General features: G+C 42.4%; 1 protein-coding gene across 1 annotated transcript in view; it reads right to left on the bottom strand.

Moving 5' to 3' along the window:
- Positions 1-20,895, bottom strand: part of SCFD2 (sec1 family domain containing 2) — a 282,293-nt gene that overhangs the window by 25,454 nt on the left and 235,944 nt on the right. The window contains exon 6 of the mRNA XM_054990692.1: positions 10,189-10,334. Coding sequence (XP_054846667.1) covers positions 10,189-10,334 — 146 coding nt within the window. The remainder of the gene's footprint in view (positions 1-10,188; positions 10,335-20,895) is intronic.

The raw sequence follows: 20,895 nt of genomic DNA, 5'->3' as shown, positions 1-20,895 counted from the left end.
GACGTAAGTGCAACTATTTCAGTATGAATAAATTTTGAAGAAGGAAAAATGGCCTATATTCAATTCCCTTTCAATAAACTATACTTTCTTGTAGGGTTGCCAGTCTCCTGCTGGGGGCGGGGGATCTCCGCTTCCACCCTCCAGCTTACCTGGCCAGCGGGGGAGGCATGGGTCTCTTGGGGGTGTGCTCCCAGGTGGCATGGCGCACTCCCATGGCTTGATCTGGCCCAAATCTGCCTGAATCAGACTGGATCAGGCTACTGTGGAGCATGGGAGTGCCCCACAGAGGCCCAATTCAGGCCTGATCCGCCCCCCCACTATGGATCATGGGAGAACTCCCAGGGCGGCCACAGCCCACGTGATGTCACTTCCCAGAAGTGACATCATCATGTGGGCCCGAGAGCACACGTGTGCTTTATGTGCGCGCAATAGACAATGGAGCAGGTAGGTACTGGGTGCCCCAACTCCTGCTGGGAGGAGAGGGGGACCAGGCAATCCTACTTCCTTGTCTAAACTTGCTTTTGAGCCTCATCACTTTGTCATTATCCCTAAAATCAGTTGTGTAGGAGTGATCTAAGACCAGGTTTGGGTGCTGATGGCGGAACTGAGAGAACCAGTTTGGTATAGTGGTTAAGAGCGGCAGGACTCTAATCTGGAGAGTCAGGTTTGATTCCCCTCTACTCCGCTTGAAGCCAGCTGGGTGACCTTGGGTCAGTCACAGCCAGGGGTCATTTCGTAGAAAAAGAGCTGGAGGAACTCATTAGCATATGCCACACCCCTTGACATCACCAGAAATGTGCCATTAGCACAACTTATTTGCATATACCACACCCCCTGACATCACTTATCCTAGCTGTTTTGGACCCAATCCTGGCCATTCAGGACCGAAATTGGGCCCAAAACAGCAAAAGAGGCTAAAAATGGCCCAAAAGGGGCCCAAAATGGTCAGGATTGGGCCGCTGCTGAACAGGAGAGTGATCCGCCGCCTGTCAGAGGCCCGATCTAGGCCGTTTTGGCCCCAATCCAGGACAAAACGGGCCCAAAATGGCCGAGAGTCAGGTGGGCAGGGCCACCTGACATATGACCTCTTTGGGGAACTGCTGGAACTGCATTCCTGCACGTTTCCCCTTGAAATGAGCCCTGGTCACAGCTCTTCCAGAGCTCTCTCAGCCTCACCCACCTCACAGGGTGATTGTTATGGGGATAATAATAACATACTTTGTAAACTGCTCTGAGTAGGTGTTAAGTTGTCCTGAAAGGCAGTATATAAATCAAATGTTTTGTTTTGTCACCTCAGGAGGAGGGGATTCAAACAAAAGGCCAACCACTTCCAATTGTGGCAAACAGAATTTTTATCCTTTATTTGTGATCAGATCATACAGCGATGCTGCAATCAGGTACTGAAATTGCAGTTTCTAAAGTTTACAGTTACAGACTCGTGTTTTAAATAGCAAAATACGCATAGGTATATCAAAAGGCAATTTTACATCAATAGGTGTTTCATCTCCCCTGCAGCATTCTTTCTTATCAGGCAGCATACTAAATAATTTCGTTTCTTTGTTCTATGTTTTGACCTTTCCTATTGTGCTTGTCAAAGGAGCTAGTTTTTCTGACTTATGCTATTGTATATTTCCCTAAAAGCATCCTTTTAGGGACTCTTGTGGTTTTGTGGGGAGCTACAGCCCTTCATTGCAGTTACTCAGGTAAAGGTTACACACTTGATAAAGGAAAAATAAATTGTCTTACTTTTAGAGTTTGCAGGTTTCAGCTAAAAGCTAAAAGGGCGCTATTTTGGTTCTTTTCTCCTTCAGTGCATAGTTTATCTAGCTGGCCATTAGCTTAAGACAGAAGCTTTTTCTAGGACAGAAGTAAAGTACATCAGAAGAGAGGTTTCTTTCTTACACTTGGCTATTTTTTTAATGTGACTCTGAGCCAAGCTGAGGCCTATTCACATAGGACACATCTATCTAACATACATACAAATCAAACCACGCATGGGAAAGAATATGCAGGGGATATTCCCATCAGCTTTTTTGCTCAATCCCACCAATTCCCTCCCTTACCATACAGGCCCTGTCTCACATGGTCCATGCAGGCTGCATGACCAATGACGTAGTGGGTAGGGTTGCCAGCTCCAGGTTGGGAAATTCCTGGAGATTTGGGGGGGGGGTGGAGCCTGGAGAGGGTGGGGTTTGGGTAGAGAAGGGGGCTCAGCAGGGTATATTGCCATAAAAATCCCTTTCCAAAGCAGCCATTTTCTCCAGGGGAACTGATGAGATCAGTTGAAATTCCAGGAGATCTCCCGCTACCACCTGGAGGATGGCAACCCTAGTAGCGAGATGGGGGAATTGTTCCTTTTTCACCAGTGGAAAAGCTGGTTTGATCCAACTCAAGTAATTTATTTATTTTATTTTAAAAATATCCCCCCTCATCTTCTTAAACTCAAGGTGGCTTAACAATACAATCAGTTTCAAGAACAGAAAAATTCAGCAACTCATTAACAAGATTTAAAATGCACAAATTAAAAATGCAGCAAAATCTGTCAAACAGTTTACCCTCCACTAAACGCCATCTGAATGAAACCTGTTTTACCCTCCTTCCTAAATGCGACAAGTGAAGGCACTCACTGCGCTGATCATTGCAGATCATTTGGCCTACCAAACAAAAAAGAGTTGCCATATGAATATGGTTGCCAAGCCGCAGCTAGCCACCCTGGGAGCATTTGAGGATGGATACTGGTACACCAGAACCATGCCAGAGTGCTGATATCACTTCCGCTGAAAACAGGAAGTGATGCCACAAAACGCTCTGCAATTTGCAAATAGAGCATCCCATGACGTCACTTCCAGTTTTCACCAGAAGGGACGTCAGTGTGCCAGAACAAGTCCTACATTTAAGCAACAAAGTGGATTGCTGGGAGGCCTTCCACTATAGTGGGAGATCTCGCAAGCCACCATCCTGAAGGATGGCACCGTAAGGACAAGGCTGTCTGGAAAACACGGCTGGCACATTGGGAGTACACCAGGAGACCCTGTTGGATGAGTGCTGTAAATGAGCACTTTGAATTGGGTCCAGAAGCAAACAGGTGGCAACATGCTCCGAACAGCTGACTCCAGACAGGAGTCTTGCTGCAGCATTTTGTATCAGCTGAAACACCTGAGATGTCTTCAAAGACAAGCCTCATATTACAGCAGCAGCAGTCCAATCTGGAGGCCACGGCAGCAGGGGTCAGAATGGCTTGGAATGCAAAGTCTAAATAAGCTTATGAGCAAGATGTAACTGGAAGAACATGCTCCTAGCAACAGTGCCAGTCTATTTATGCACCAACAGGTCCAAGAGCATTTCCAAGCTCTTAACTTGATCAACAAACCAAAACTTAACCCAATCTATGAGTCTCTCTACATGAGACTGTTGAGGTAAATATGCACAGAGAATGAGGCAGCTAGCAGTGACTGATCAAAGTCATCAGGAGGTGCAGAATGATAACAGGTAGCTATCACATGACATCAGCCAGGTGATGTATTTCTCTCTAAATGTCAAGGACATTTGGGCTGGCACAGTGAGTCAGCTCTGTGCTGTGATAGGCTAGTAATCTATATATAAGAGAACAGAGTCCTTTACTTTTGGGGCTCCAGCTCTGCGGGTTGTCTGGCGAAGCACTTTGTCAGCCAGCATAATAAGCTTGTAAATGTATCCACCTGTAAATATTGTTTAATACACCATTTGTACTAAAGCTTGGTGTGTCGTGTTTTCTCTTGAACCTGCCACTGAGGCCACTGCAACATAAGCAACTACGATAGAGACATCTGACATGTGAAGAACTCATGTTGGGAGATGCAATGTTATCTGGGAAGGGTAGTTTAAAAAGACAGAGATGGCGGCAGGGAAAAGGCTTTGCTATACACTGGAGCTGTGTGAAGGGGCTGTGAAATGCCAGAAGGGAAACTTCAGCCCATTATAACCTCTCCAGGTTCAAGCCCAGCTCTGGAAGGCAGCTCCAGCCCGTTTCCATTCCTTGCTGCCCTCTGGTTGCGATCCCACAAGGTTTTAGACTGGAGAGGTAAAACTCACAGAGCCTTCAGGGAGGCGAAAATGAAATTGACAAACACTCTGAGTAGCGATCTCCACCGGCTCTGTCTTTTTAAACTACGCTTCTCGGCTAACATTGCACCTCCCTACACCTGACAAACATGTGCCGAAACATCTCGTGTAGAGAGACTCTAGATTTGGTAGGTCAACACCAGCCAAATGAGGGCTTTATTTGTTGGGGCAGTTCCCTAGGATTTTAAACATATAATACTAAAATAAAATAAAATAAGTAAGACATTTAAAATTCAGAGAATGGTTTTAGTGAATCATCTTCCTTCTTCAGTTTATAAAGGTCTCCGCATTTATACAATTTCTACATAAAAACGAACTACAATAATTAACACAGTGAGTTTTACAATCTACAAAAATTATCTTGTTCACTTTGCGGGATGCGATGCTTCCCTTCGACTCTATTCCTGGCACGTCACATCTCTAGTTTTCTTAGAAAATATAGGTGGGAAATCATGCTGCAGAAAACATGGATAGAAGCACCACATATTTTATGTACAATAAAGGTTTTTAAAAAGTGACTAACCGCTTAAACTGAACAGCGTCAGGGAAATGATTTTCTAAAACAATTATAGCCATTAAAGACACTTTTTCTTGTTCAGCAGTTTATAATGTCAAATACTGGTCTTTTCTCTAAACAGTAAAAAAAACCCCACCAAACCCCCAAAATGTAGTAGATATCTCTTCCAAATCTTCCTATGACACTTTTCTTACATTTTAATTAAGGCAACAGCCAGGCAGACACTAGGAATAATTCTTTTTATAGGAGGATATTCTGAACTGTGAGACTCATTCAATCATGCAACACAAAACCCAGCAAAACCCCCTGCTTGTTAACAAATTCATTAAAAAAATAAGTTATCAAGAAGACACCAAAACAAGTCATATACAGGTATTTTATTGGAAATGTTTTGGAGAAATCCATTGCATATGCTTCTACCCAGGGCTTTTTTTCTGGGAAAAGAAGTGGTGGAACTCAGTGGGTTGCCCTCGGAGAAAATGGTCACATGGCTGGTGGCCCCGCCCCCTGATCTCCAGACAGAGGGGAGTTTAGATTGCCCTCCGCGCCCCCTGTCTGGAGATCAGGGGGCGGGGCCACCAGCCATGTGACCATTTTCAAGAGGTTCCGGAACTCCGTTCCCCCGCATTCCCCCTGAAAAAAAGTCCTGCTTCTACCTATGTTTAGCATGCAGGCAAGCAACTGTAGCTACTCTTGACAGTGAAATCCTAGGCAGAGTTACTCCAGTCTAAGACCACAGTGGGTTTAGACTGGAGTAACTCTGCTTAGGATTTCACTGTGATTGTAAGAACACCACACAAAAGAGCTGTATTGTGAATTAGGGAATGTGCATAAGCCATATGGAATGGCCGGGGGTGGGGGGGCTGTAGTAAGGAGGGGAATTGCCCTATGGTTTTCAAAAGGTCTTTGAGCCACACACCATTTCATTTTTTAGCCCCCTCATATAAGCAATGGTAGCAAGATGTTCTGTTCCTCATGTCCATGCAACAGAAGCATGTTCACCCCTACCAGTTTTCTTCCTTGAGCAAAGCACTTGGCGGAAGCTTGATGGCCAGCAAGACTCTACCCTCTGAACCAGTGGCCATAGCTGGTTTACAAAATCAACTGGCTGTTCAAGTTTTGTAAGGAAATAAGTACTATAAGACTACAGAACTTTTCCAGCAAGTTCTTTGAGCTTCTGGTTTAAAGCTGTATAAAGCAGAAGGCACCACAAGAAAAGGAAAAGCGCATAAATGTGACGTCTTATGGGCACAGCTGATAACGGCAATCACCGTCTAGAAGAATGCTAGCTTTGAAGGGCTAAGTAAAGCCTGGCCCTTTCTTTTTTGCCCACAAAATGCTGTTACTGTCAGAGACCACCAACACATTTATAAAACAAGAATATAAAGAAAAACAAACTCTGCAAAGCGGAGCACAGCCACAACATGACTCCTAGCCCAGCGAGACCTGGAAATTCCTTGTCAAAATGTTCCCTTGAAACCACAACAACATTTGATTTATATACCACAGTTTACAAAGTATGTTGTTATCCCCACATCAATCACGCTGTGAGGTGGGTGGGGCTGAGAGAGCTCTGAGAAGCTGTGTCGGACCCAAAGTCATTCAGTTGGCTTCAAGTGGAGGGGTGCGGAATCAAACCCGGCTCTCCAGATTAGAGTCCTGCCACTCTTAACCATGATACCAAACTGGCTCTCAACACAGGCAGTGCAATCGTAGCCTCTGCTGAAGCACAGGCAGATGGTCACTCGTCCAACTTCGGCGCCACTAGTCAGATCCCCCATGACTTTCAAGAGGGAGATAAGCTGGCAGAGGAGCCCAACTGGCACCGGCCAGCTGAACACGCTCCCTGGTTTCCCTGGGAACTTTGGCACCATCTGCCAGTCACACGAGAGCTGCTGTTGACAACTCCATGAGTGGCAGCAAAGGTGGATTCAGTCCGTAGCCAGGATTTCTGCCTCCTGACAATTCCCCTTTTCTGTCCCGCAATTAGTGGACGCAAAGAGCACAAAGACCCCATGATTGCATCATGCCCCAATAAAGGGACCTGGCTTGAGAGGCGCCCTACCTGTCGTGCCTATCATTCCTGTATGTTGACATCTCTTCCAGTGCTTCCAAGAAGCGATGGTGTTGGGTTGGGTTAGATTCTTTAACAATTGGACAAAAATATAGCGTTTTTGTTTGATTTTTAAGGAATTGGTCCCAGTGCCGCTCTGGTTGCTTCTGGTTCATGCCAGAAGCGACATTGTCATGCGGATATGATAGTCAGGCACCTCTGCCATAGTAAGTTCTCGCTCCCCACCCCCCTCCACTGGTTGCCAGGAGGGCCTGACAACCCTTTGGGTGAGTCATACAAGTTGCGAGGCAGGAAGTCACTTGGTGATTGCTGCCAGGCCTGGCCTGATGAGTCTTCTCTCAAAGGCCAAAACAGTTCTGGACAGGGCCCTGTCCCCTCCTTTTCTGAGAGAAACCAAGGCGTCAACTGCAGTAGTATTGTGGTTGCCTAGCAACAGCCGCAGAAGGCATTTTTTCCCTTAACATTTCAGACACTGGTTCTATTATTTGGGGGAGTTAACACCCTCTTGGTGTGTTTTCCTTTTCACAGTTCCGATTTTCCTGCATATCTGGGGCTTTTATTGGGATTGTTCTTTGTTCATGGCTTCATTCTCTGGATTTAAGTATCCACAGCTTTGGCCATACTGAGAATTAGATATCGAAGCTGGACTGATATTAAATTCACAAGAAAAACTGTCTTGCAGTGCATGGTTGATGGCTTATCCCTCTGTTTCTGGAGTTTGCCATGCATTTTTTCAAATAAGAAAAACTGAAGATACTTGAGATTATTATTATTTGCCATGCAGAATATGGCACAGGCATCTACGGGGTACTTTTGAGATGGGAAACCTTAGCTTCTACTGCTAACTGCTTTATAATTTTTAAGCGTATGTGCTAACCTGTTGAGAACAGAGGTTATGATTTTTTTTTTTTACTGTAAGGGAAATTTTACGGCCACGTAATTGCAAGATTCTTCAACTTCTGCTTCACCCTGTCCAGGGCCGATTCCACACAGCTTACCTGAAGCCGGGACATTGCGGAACATGCTGGAAAAAACGCAGAAGATCGCGTTTTCTTGTTTGAGTTTTGCGCGACATCGCGCAAAACTCGTGCGAGAAAACGCGATCTTCCATGTTTTTTCCGGCATGTTCTGCAACGTCCCGGCTTCAGGTAAGCCATGTGGAATCAGCCCAGCCGTTCTGCTGAACCTACAGGTTCACTCCTAACTGAACAGAAATGTCTGCTTATGTTAGGGGCTCCTGGCTGCAGTAAGGCATGCCACTTCTGTCTTTTCTGCATTGGTAGATCACAAACTGTTTCTCAGCTTCTTTTCCCTCTGTGGCAGAAGCTTGAAGAAGAGCAAACTGAAATTCTGTATAACATTTGCTGGTGCTTGTAACTATTTTACAAAATTTGCAAATTAGTTATTGCCATACGTTGCCAATCCAAACGTCATTCATTGTACTGAAATACTGAAGTTGTGGAGGAACTTTAATTACAATCACGCATGAGTCACTTTATTCATCTCACTAAAGATTACCTTTCTGTTACCACAGTGAGGAAAATGCGTCATTCAGTTATAGTGATCTTTAAACTGGATGCAGCAGCTTTGAAATGAACACACATCGCTTATCCTGCCCCCGTTCCAACTGTTCCTCCTGATGGAAGGAGGCCAGTTCAGGGACGATAAATATCCCCCCATCTTTGTGGGGCTGCAGCCTTCTGCATTTTCATCTTTGGTAAAGGAGAAGGGAGGGCGAGGACAGGACAGGCAGTACAGCAGACTCTGGGCATCTGGTCCCTTTCCACCTTTTGGAGAGCACCAAAAACTATGAAGGGGGTGAGCATATTAAGGGGTTGGGCACAAAGTAAGGAACGCTGACTTAGGATACTGTAACTTAACTACAGAATTCAGACCCACAGCGTTGAAGGGCCTAGTACTTGGTGGTTAAGGCCTCAAGGTCCTTGGTTTAGCTTAGCTTCAGACCAAGGAACTTTGGGCTGGTGGGCAGGGGACGGTGTGAATGCTCCCATGCTCCTCCAAAGGGGTGGTTTTCATTCAGCTCAGTTTTAGCACGTACCGGGATGTCTCTGTCACGGGTGTGACAAGGGAGCATGGGAGTGCATGCATGTACTTTCCCCCACCCAGTGCCTTCCCCCACTGCTGGCCAGGTGAGGGCCAAGCTACAAGTGACGAATTACACTTGAATGGCAAGTGAACAGACTCGCATGTATTTCTCCCTGTTCACTTGCGCTCCACTCGCACTCCACTCGATCACGTAGTCACTTGTAGCTTGGCCCTGAGTGGGGGCAGGGGGCAGCAATTGGGGGTGGGTTTGCTCCGTCCTGGTTGGGGGCACGGCAAGCCTAGCACTGGAAGAGGACAAACACCATGCTGAATAACTTTCCTGGTGATTAAACATAATAATCAAGAAGAAATATTCATGTTCATTGGCAGCATGATGAATGTGGAGCAAACAGCCAGTTCCTAGCTTCACCGCACCCTGTTTGTGAACTTCTGGGAATAGCAATTGGATCCTGTAGGTAAGAAGAGTGCTAAACTGAAGGACTCTGTGGATCGTTCTGCTCAATCAGATCAATGTTTGGACTTTTCTGAGGCATCATTGATCTGCAAATGGCCTTCAATAATAACATAATAACATTTGATTTATATACCACCCTTCAGGATGACTTCACCCACTCAGAGCGGTTTACAAAGTATGTCATTATTATCCCCACAACAACAAAATGCCCTGTGAGATGGGTTGGGCTGAGAGAGCTCCAGGGAGCCATGACTGACCCAAGGTCAGCCAGCTGGCTTCAGGCGGAGGAGTGGGGAATCAAACCTGGCTCTCCAGATTAGAGTCCTGCCGCTCTTAACCACTACACCAACTGGCGCAGATGGATGGCCATCTTATTGTTGCTGTCATTAAACACAGGGCTTTTTTTCAGGGGGAACGCGGGGGAACAGAGTTCCAGAACCTCTTGAAAATGGTCACATGGCTGGTGGCTCTGCCCCCTGATCTCCAGACAGAGGGGAGTTGAGATGGCTGAGTGGCGCAGAGGGCAATCTCAACTCCCCTCTGTCTGGAGATCAGGGGGCGGGGCCACCAGCCATGTGACCATTTTCTCTGAGGGCAACCCACTGAGTTCCACCACCTCTTTTCCCAGAAAAAAAGCCCTGATTAAATAAGAAGTACATGCAAAGAGCATGTGGAAGTAGTTGGAGGCAAGACCTACTCTACAACTTTGCTTATTAATCAGGGCAGAGAAGTAGAATACATTTGGCATGAAAGACTCCATGTGTCTGATGAAGGGAGTTTGGACTCTTGAAAGCTCATACCCCGGAAATCTAGTTGGTTTTTAAGGTGCTACAGGACCTGAATCTTGTTCTTCGACTACAGACCAACATGGCTGAAACTGTCTCCATAAAATCAGTTACATTTGGATAAATGTAGTTTTGGCTGTGCGCTAGTGCAACAGCAATAGCACGAATTAAAAAACACATATCAGCTTGCCTGCTGGGTATCACTTCCTGGGATATGTACAGAATTAAACTGCTTCATATTTGCTCGAGCTCTTGTGATGTCCCTGAGGACTTTAAAGATCTTGTTCACTGCAACTGTGGCCTTCTGACATGTTAAATCCAGCGAAGACTCACAACCTGAAACAACATAGAAACACAGTTTCTGGGTGAAGCTAAATACTTTTACTCGATTGGGGAGGGAAAAAATAAAAGGAAAAGGAAGAACAGCTGAAGGGAAAGTGTGTAATAGTTTAGGGCATGGATGGCCTATTAGGGAGACATCTTGGGGACATCAGTGCTTCGGATGTTGGTCCAAGGTCCAGAAGAAATGCATTTTACTTAGCATAGGTGGTCAAGTTTTATAACAGAAGTAAGCACTGCTCACAATAAGGATTTTCTGTCTCCCGATACATGTTCTTCACGAGTCAGACACCTCACGTAGAGAGACATTCTGTAACATACTTGCATTGCAATGTGAAAGACAAAAAGAACGCAGAGGACTTCTGTTCAAGAAACATTTTCTGCCACCCCTTTTCTGCTGTAGCCTCCTGTGTTTCCCCAAAAGCACTCCTTGGATTGGGGAATCGTTGGGAACAGCATGGTGAGACTACAGCTGGAGTGTGGAAACGACAGAAACTGTAGACGTCACGCCTCACACCTTGCTTGAACAAAAGTGCCTTCAGCTCACATGGGAGATTTGGCTCCAACCCAGTATATGTTGCTTTTTTCTCTCATCTCTTGATACTGAGGTCAAACTTTTGTTTAAACTTCAACAAAAAGTTATAAACATACATAGCAAATTTCATTGTCTTCTCTCACCGTTCAAGGAAGATATCAGAATACAGTGTATTAACAGCCTTCAACTTACCTATTACCTCTTAAAATGGGCATTTCAAATGGAAAATTATGACATAAATGTACACACCAACTTTCATAGCAATATTTTGAAATTCAGATCTTTGCATTATTAAATGTTTTGCACTTTTTCTGGCCCTCCTGAAAACATGTGGATGGATCGAGCTAGGGTTAAAAAGTAAAATGCCCTATTGCATTCTAAACATACATACTAACTTATTTGTCTGCCTCTATATACTTGAACATATGAAGAAGTAGCCTTATGACAAAGAAAATTCTCTGCCTCATAAGAAAGAAGGAGGGAAAGCTATGGAAAGCTTAATATATTTATAAAAAATTATAATAGTACTAAGAGTCAGTCATTTGCCCAGATACCAAATATGCTAGCTGCATTTAAAATGTTTCATGTTCACAAGTGTGCCTCAGAAAGCCGTTTTTTAGCATGTGATATATGCATTACTCACAGGCTGAAATGAAATTTTAATCTCTGTGTGGCAACAGCAAATAAAAGTTCTTCATTTCCCAGAATGTCATTCATAAGGTCATTTCACTTGAGATTTTGCCGTGCGAAGGCAACACCGTTTCAGAGATCATTTATGGCTGTTGTGATAATTCTGATATTAGCAAAGATCAACAAAGAACAGATTTACAGATATTTATCACATCAACAATACTCCTTTTCTCCCCCATACAAACTACAAAATCAAGAAATGCTGAGTTTACTGTATTAAAATCTTGTCAGGTTGCGTGAGCACTTCACTCTGCTTGTGTGTATGTGGGTATGTAAGAGCTATCCACTGTTTTCAAAAACTACGCTCCAATTTTCTATCAATATATCTAATTGTCAACATGGCCACATCTGTGGATGCTTAAATATGGAGACTGGAGACAAGACAGATGTTTCTACAAACCTGAAAAACACCCCAGAATTGCAGAAAAATCTTGAGAGGTGACACAAATTTCAGATTCTGAACTTAAGAACAAGCACTCTCAACTTAATTGTGTTTCGGAAGGCTTGTTTTCCAGCTACATTTTCAGATTTTTGCAGGTGTTCTACAACCCAGGACTTGTACTGAAGCATACTGGGAAGCATCTAATGGTCCTCCTCTTCTATTACGTGAGGATCAGGGGTGCTTGCTGCTTTACTTGGAAGCAGACTTATTCCAGAGCTTTTTTTGGTTGAAAGTTTTTTGAAATACTACCTGTGCCTGTTAATGGTTAAAAAAAGAACACTGTTGAAGAAAAACCACAAGTTTGTTGCACACAGATGTAAAGCAGAGAGCCAAAGACAGGGCTTTTTTTCAGCTGGAATGCTGTGGAACGGAGTTCCTGAACCTCATGAAAATGGTCACATGGGCTGGTGGCCCCGCCCCCTGATCTCCAGACAGAGAGGAGTTGAGATTGCCCTCCGCACCACATGGCGGAGATCCTCCTCTGTCTGGAGATCAGGGGGCGGGGCCACCAGCCCATGTGACCATTTTCTCCGAAGGCAACCCACTGAGTTCCACCACCTCTTTTCCCAGAAAAAAAGCCCTGGCCAAAGACATAGTCCAAGTGAATGACACACCACTTCTAACATACTAGACAAACTGAATTCCATTATTAGTTCAAATGCATTGTCTTCTATGTAGCATATATTAACTTCGTCTTACAACACTTGAAGACATATTGGTTTTAGGGTGAACCCCTTTCTCCGACACAAGATCCCTCACCAGGCCCTGGCCGTTTCCCCATGTTCTTAAAACAGCGTGACACTCACAGAATGCTGGTGGCTTCTTCATGCGATGCAGGCAGCGATGATTCCATGTTCGTGGCGCCACTGCTTGCATCCGGGTGACGTCAGAAACCACGCGAAGAAGCGGCCAGTGTTCCGAGAGTGTTGCGCTATTTTAAGAATGTGGAGAAACGGCCCCCTTCAGAGCTCGAGGCCAGGGGGCTCTTCCAGCTTTTGAGAACCCTAGCCATAATGAAAATTAAAAATGATGACACATGATGTACATAAAAACAAGTTGCAAAACTTATCAGATTCAAAAAACTATACAAGTGCCTACATTTGAGGCCCCCTTTGAACTTAGCTCTCCTTTCCTTTGAATTCCCTTAGAAGCTCATTGATTCATAAATATTGAGCAGCAGAAAATACTTATTCCTTATTTTTTGGATGCAAGGGCTAAAAGGACTGAGACGTATTTTGCAATTGCTAAAGTAAATTTAGGATCCTTATCACTAAGCAAAAGAGCCAGGGTTTCTGGAGAATAAGGGGATGATAGGTTAATTAAAGGCTTAACATAGCGATCCCTTATACTTTTGAAAAACCTACACACAAGCAGGGCTTTGAAAGGATGTATCATAGAACCATAGAGTTGGAAGGGGCCATACAGACCATCTAGTCCAACCCCCTGCCCAGGGCAGGATCAGCCTAAAGCATCCCTGACAAATATTCATCCAGCCTCTTCTTGAAAACTGCCAGTGAGGGGGAGCTCACTGGCAGCTGATTCCACTTTTGAACTACTCTGACCGTGAAAACGTTTTTCCTAATATCCAGCCAGTACCTTTCTGCATGTAATTTAAGCCCACTGCTTCGGGTCCTACCCTCTGCTGCCAACTGGAACAGCTCCTTGCCCTCCTCCAAATGACAGCCTTTCAAATATTTAAAGAGAGCAATCATGTCCCCCCTCAACCTCCTCTTCTCCAAACTAAACATTCCCAAGGCCCTCAGCCTTTCCTCGTAGGGCTCAGTCTCCAGACCCCTGATCATCCTCGTCGCTCTCCTCTGCACCCTCTTGATTTTGTCCACATCCTTTTTGAAGTGAGGCCTCCAGAACTGCACACAATACTCCAAGTGAGGCCTGACCAAGGCAGTATAGAGAGGGGCTATGACCTCCTGCGATGTATCAATCCTATTAAGGCTACAAGGGCAAATTCTGTTGGAATAGGGCCTATTCAAAAATCTTCCCTGTTCCTATGCCTCTCCTGGACCCCAACTTATTGGCCCTGATCCTCACTTATCGGAAGAAAATCATTAAATTCCCCTTCCCAATATGCTTGAGTGCAAGTCCTGGATTTTAGTCTACATGCAAGAACCTTTTCCAGTGCCTGAACAAGAACCCCAATACTTCATAATGCTTCATATGAATCCAAAGCACAGAAGTAAAATTTAACACTGAATTCCAATTAATAAAAAAAAAGATCCTTTAACTTATAGGAAAGATGAAGTTAGCATCAGGAAAAATTTTCTCTCTCAGGGCATATGTAGCAATACAGTCTGAAGTATATTCTACTCTAAAGATGATATTTACTAGATTTTTAGTGTTTGTTGGCACTTATGCAAGTTATGAATCATTAAATCATCATTTTGATAAGAACCCAAGGAGTGCTTCAAACCCTTCTATTTTGAGCTTATTTCTATAATCAAGAGCTCAGAATAAATGATCTATTGCTTCAGGTACTGCATTTACTTGCATCATGGAGTTGACAGCAAAGAGGAAGAATGGAGGGATGATGGAAAAGACCCTCTCAGATCTTCTTACCCCCAAACATTTCACAGCTATGCCTCAGCTACTGCCATTGTATTAATGTAAGCATGGCATCAGAGAATAAACACAACTTTGGGGGAGAGAAGGAAGCTAGCCTCATGAATTTTATTCCTCCCCCCACTAAAATCTGAGAGTCATTTGAGTCCTGTCAGGCTCTGACTCCCAAGGGACAGAGAATGAGGCTGCCACGCCCTCCAGCAGGTTGCAGACAAAGCCTCAGAGTCAAACTACACAAGATGCCAGACACGTGTTCTTCATGCGTCGGGTCCCACAAGGTTCCCTGCGTAGTGTAGTCTTACAAATAACAACTGCTCAATGCAATTCTCTGCTGGGGGAAGATCAGTGTGAGGGATTCTTTCTGTCTCTCTCTCTTGCAAAAAGTGGCTCAACTCGGGTTTTCAACCTCCAACCTCTGGGAGCTTGGAGGTGGGGGGAGCGTAACAGGAGGCAGGAAATCCAGGGTGGCTCTTTGCAAGAGAAAAAGAGAGAGAATCCCTCCCATCGTTCTTCTCCCCAGCAGAGAATTGCATTGTGGGTTCTCTCTCTAGGCAGATCAAAAAATAGAAACTTTAGCAGTACGAAGTAGAAACTCTAATCTAAGATTTTGGTTCATCTTAGAAAACTTGGAAAGAAAGACCTGGAAGAAGAATTCACAGTGTTATTACAGCACCATTTTAAAATGGAGGAGGAGTTTCTAGATATAGAACAAATATACAGGATTAATTCAAGATTTGTGCCCAGGACAAAAAAATCACGTGACATACTGGTAAAATTTACACACAAGAAAACCAGAGACTTTATACTGAAGAAACAAAGAGGGAATCCACTTAAAGTATCAGGGATAGAAGTATAAATCTTTCAGGATCTTCCACAAAGCCTGTTGAAAAAGAGAAAAGACTTTGATTTCCTAAGAAAAATTCTACAAAAGGAAGAGATAAGATACTACTGGAGAATCCCATTTGCTCTTGAAGTTCTTCTACCAAAGGGTAGAAGAAAGATTGATATCAACAATTGAGCAAGCTAAACAACTGTTTTAAGAACTGGCGGCTGAAAACTTGCCAGAAGATCAACAAGAAGGTAAAAAAAATATTAGAAAGAGAGGAAGGGAAATTGGACTAAGCAGCGGCATATTAGCAAAATGGGAAATTTCAGTATCCTGTCAGTAAATGTTAACAGCTTAAACTCCCCAACCAAGCGATCCAAAATATTCAATTTGCTAAGGAGACAGAGACGTTATATGTATTCAAGAAACCCATCTAAAAAAATCCATGAGCACATCTTAAATAATAAAAAATTAGGTAAACTTTACGCATCATCAGCGGAAGAGAAGAAAAAAGGAGTGGCAGTCTACATGAGGAATCAACAAGTCGATGTTGTTGAGGAATTGAAAGACCCTGAAGGAAGATATATATTGCTGAAAATCAAGTGCCCAGAACAGAGAATCAGAACTTTAGCTACATTATATGCACCAAATAATGCAAAAGAAAAAAATTATGAGAATTTTTTTGGAAAATTATTGGACTTTCAAGAAGGAAAAGTTATTATTTGTGGGGATATGAATGGAGTATTGGACTTAAATAAAGATCGATTGAAGAAAACAAGAGGAGGAAAATTACCCAAGAATATTTTTTACTATATGGAAATGTTCCATCTAGTGGATGCCTGGAGAGCTATAAACCCAAAATCTAAAGTTTATATCTTCTCAGATAGGCATCAAATGTATTCTAGGATAGATATGTGCTGGGTATCAAAAACTGCATTAATTAATTTAAAGAAGATAGGGAGACAACTGAAAATGTATGCAGATCATAATCCCTTACTGATAGAGTGGAAAGAAGGTGGATTTAAGGAAAGAAGATGGAGACTGAATGATAGTATTTTACTGTAGATGATATTCTAAAGAAAAGAAAGAAGAGTTCTTAAAACTGAACTGCACCAATGACACCCCCATAATCACAATTTGGGAAGCTGGGAAGCAAGTAAAGCTTTTATGAGAGGGAACCTAATATCTTTGACTTCAAAAGAAAAAAAAGGAGGGAGGAAGGAGAAAGCAAAACAGATGAATGGAATCACAGCCAAAATTCAACTTTTGGAAGAACAGCACAAAAATCTCTTAAGAAGACAATATTAGCAGAAATTAAACAATTAAGAAATCAATGGAACCTACTACAAGTTGAAGAAATGCAGAAGAAATTAAGTTTTATGAAGCAGAAACATTTTGAACACGCATATAAACCAGGTCACTTTTTGGCCCATTGTTTAAGGAAAGAATCTGAAAGTAGAAGGTAATAGGAGTTAAACAATAAGATGGAATTACACATATAGAAAAAGAAATACATCAACAATTTATTTCCTGCATAACAAGTATAATACATCCAGATCAGATGGGCTTTGTCTCAAAGAGATACATTGAAAGAGAATGTTCAATTTATAATTCATACCATGGAATTAGTGCGGGGGGGATACATAAGACTGCATTTATTTTTTTGGATGCTGAAAAAGCATTTGACAACCTCTCTTGGACCTTCTTACAAAAAGTAGTACAGAATTTAAATTGTGGCTCAAAATTTGAGAATTGGATACAAGGAATTTATACAAAGTAGAAGGCTAAGATTCTAACCAATGAGGTATTAACAGAAGAATTACAAATCGAAAAGGGCACTAGACAAGGCTGTCCATTGTCACCACAATTATTCATTTTAGCAATGGAAATTTTTGCTTTAAAGTTAAGACAAGACTCTAAAATTAAAGGCTTGGAAGTGGATAAGGCTTGGAAGTAAGATAAGGAGCAGAAACAGGCCAGAATTTTCAATAGTACTTATCTTAATACTCTTAGAGGGTATGACAACTAGCTATATTAAGTAATAAGGATTGTTATTAATAATTGTCTTTTTTCTCTTCTATTATTACTAATGAGTAGAAATAGGTATGAATTCTGCATGTGTTGTTTAATTGGAAAAATATATACTAAACAGGCGTAATAATTACTTTAATCACTATTTTAAGATTTATAAAGGATATGCTTTTTGTACTTTGTATTTTAAAAATCCTTGCAACACACTTATGTATTTGTCTTGTTCGTCCCTTCTTTCTCCCCTTCTTTTCTGTTCTCCCTTTTTGTTTTTATAAAATAAAAAATAAAAACAAAAAATATGCTAAAAGTACATACAAAAATCGACCAACATTCCAAAATACAAGATCAAAGGAGAACAGTCAATGATACTTATATCCCATATTCATGGGTTCATAAATAACATCTAATAATAATAACAATAACATTCGATTTATATACCACCCTTCAGGACAACTTAATGCCCACTCAGAGCAGTTTGAAAAGTATGTTATTATTATCCCCACAACAAAACACCCTCTGAGGTGGGTGGGGCTGAGAGAGCTCCTAGAAACTGTGACCCAGCTGGCTGCAAGTGAAGGAGTGGGGAATCAAACCCAGTTCCCCAGATTATAGTCTTAACCATTACACCAAACTATATAATGCAATTATACAACACCATAACTCAGTGCAGATCAATTTAAAGGTAAAGTGATTTCTTTCTTCTTTCTTGGATGCACTGCGGAAGAAAGCTCCAGGGAAAATATCCATGCTAAAGGTAAGTTCTTGAGGATGTCAAAATAATCTTAAAACTTTGTGTTCTTCTTCTTTACAGGTGGAGCTGAATAAGTCGGGGGCACAACAAAGCCACACACCCCTAGCCCAATAAGGGGCCAGCTATTAAAATCTCAGGTTTCATTGAAAGACGTCTTCAGGAGCAATAATGAGGTCTACCCAAATGATTTCTGGAACAACAATTATGCTCTATCTTACATTGGGAAAATAATGTTGAATTATGAACAGTATAGAGTTCTATATTCTCTCTTTCATAAATCTTAAAAACAAACAACACTAGCCTGTTGTGGATAACAGTTGGGGTGTTTAAATCTCCCTTCCCAATCTGAGTTTAGGAAAACAAATATATCATGAATGTATTAGCCCATTATTGGTATTTTTAAAGGGAAAGCAACACTTCTATAATATCTGTTTCAGTTTACCCATGTTCCTCTTGCCAAGAAACAACGTAATTAAAGAGTTCTGTAAATAAGAAAGATGGTAATAAGATTAGTATAGGTTATATCATATAAAATTTTATTAAGTGTAATAATAATGTGGTTGGTATACCCAGTTTACCTGAAAGGAAGACAACCCCTCTCCACATGTGTCATCAAGAAAAAGAGGGGCCTATCTTAATTTGCCTACAAGTTATAGTAACACAAGGATATTTACAGATGTTTCTCTATCACAGAGCATAAAAATTACTTGGGAAAAAAAGGGGGAAAGGCAGGGCTTTTTTCAGGGGGAACGCGGGGGAACGGAGTTCCGGAACCTCTTGAAAATGGTCACATGGCTGGTGGCCCCGCCCCCTGATCTCTAGACAGAGGGGAGTTGAGATTGCCCTCTGTGCCGCTCTGCGGCTCAACTTCCCTCTGTCTGGAGATCAGGGGGCGGGGCCACCGGCCATGTGTCCATTTTCGCCGAGGGCAACCCACTGAGTTCCACCACCTCTTTTCCCAGAAAAAAAGCCCTGGGGAAAGGGATTTCTGACTGGGAAAAGTGATCTGTGTTCTCTATTATAGAAGATCTATGGAACTTTATATTGACATAAGAGTGGAAGAAAATCACTTTTAGTTTACAGTCTTTCACAGGAAGTACTGCAAACAGATTAAGCAAAAGAAAATGCTGCTCCAACAAAACAATTGTTGGAGATGCTAATTCATGACTCCCATATGGTTAACATACAATAAGAATATTGGATAAAGATTATTATACCTTTTGGATAAAGTTATGACAGGTTACGATCCTTCAGTTATCATTACGGGGCTTTTAAAAAACACTGATAATAGATAAAAAGAGACTGATAATTGACTGGTTAAATAACAGTCAGAACTGAAGTTTCAGTGAAATTGAAGTTTGTTAATGTTTCTATTATGTATTGCTTTGACAGGACTTTTATTGCTAATAAAACTGTCACATAATATTAGATTTAAAGACGGTAGAGAAAGAGGAGTTCATTTCAAGATGAGAAGAGAACAAGTGTGGATTTTTGAAATACCAGTTTTGGACAAAGCATCGACTTCGATACTTTGTTTACTACATTAATATGGAAGATTCTCTTGACTGTTTCCTTTTTTCTATAGAGGATTGTTATGTTTATGTTTGTATTTTGAATATCTGTAACATTTAAGACAAAGAGAATGTGATGGCTATCGGCATTCTACACAAGTTGCAGTGTGCGTCAGATTGAACATTCCCTATGCTATGGCACAATGCAGCCATGTGGACTTCCAAACCGGCTTGGCTGCTTTCACCTAATTTTTATTGAGTGACATTGTTTTGGTCTGCATTCATCCATTTCATAAACAATTTCACATTTGCTCTACTGACTTAGTTCTTTGTGATTTTTTCCTTATGATCATTGTCTTTTGGCTGTGTAAATTGGTTTTTAAAACAAAGGTCATTTTTTAAATTGTTTGCATTCTTTTAAATGCGAAGAATATTGATTTGGAGCCATTTAAACAACTCCAGCACAAAACATTTTATTGCATCTTCTTGAAAGACAAAAATGTTGATTATTCTGGGAAGTGTTTGTGGGAGGGAAATTTTCCTCAAAGCAACACGGAAAGGTTTAGCTGTAAATAACAGCATCCTGGTCAAATTACAGCATAGTTACGGATAATGAGATCTTATAGAAAAAATAATGAATAAGAAAATGTAAATGTATTATTCCAGTTCAATTAGATGGTGAAACCAAACCATGGACCCCCCTCTCTCGGACTGCTCACTGGATCACATTCTGTTTCACAGGACTTCCACCAAGCAGGTTCATCTACATTTTTTTACTCTTTCTCCCCTCCAGTATATGCAGAGATCAAGGACATTAGGGGGTAAGTGTCTGAGAGCCACAAAAGCCACACATGTATGATTTCACCATTTGGAGACCTTGACAAATGCATTCTCAGGAAGTTTTGTGTTGCCTGCATGGGAAAAGACAAGCTTCATCTGCCTGCTCATCTTCAGGCGGCATAAGAAGAGCCTCGGAGCCTTGAGAGGTCCGGCCAGACCGCCTCTTTCTTGGCCCGGAGTACAGGTGAGAAGCAACTTGACTATTGCCTCACCGAATCCTGGCTCACTTGCCTCATATTCCCAGAGGGACCCAGTGCCTCCCCGATGGCTACCATCTCCAGGTACATCTTGGGTGTGGCTGTGGGGGAACTTGCCAAGAAGGAGTGGTATGGGGAACAACAGAGCCGATCCCCCC

The sequence above is a fragment of the Eublepharis macularius genome, chromosome 10, assembly GCF_028583425.1.
Source record: "Eublepharis macularius isolate TG4126 chromosome 10, MPM_Emac_v1.0, whole genome shotgun sequence".
In the NCBI taxonomy this organism is placed as follows: Eukaryota; Metazoa; Chordata; class Lepidosauria; order Squamata; family Eublepharidae; genus Eublepharis; species Eublepharis macularius.
The sequence above is the reverse complement of the archived record's forward strand: the minus strand, read 5'-3'. Positions and strand labels throughout refer to the sequence as shown.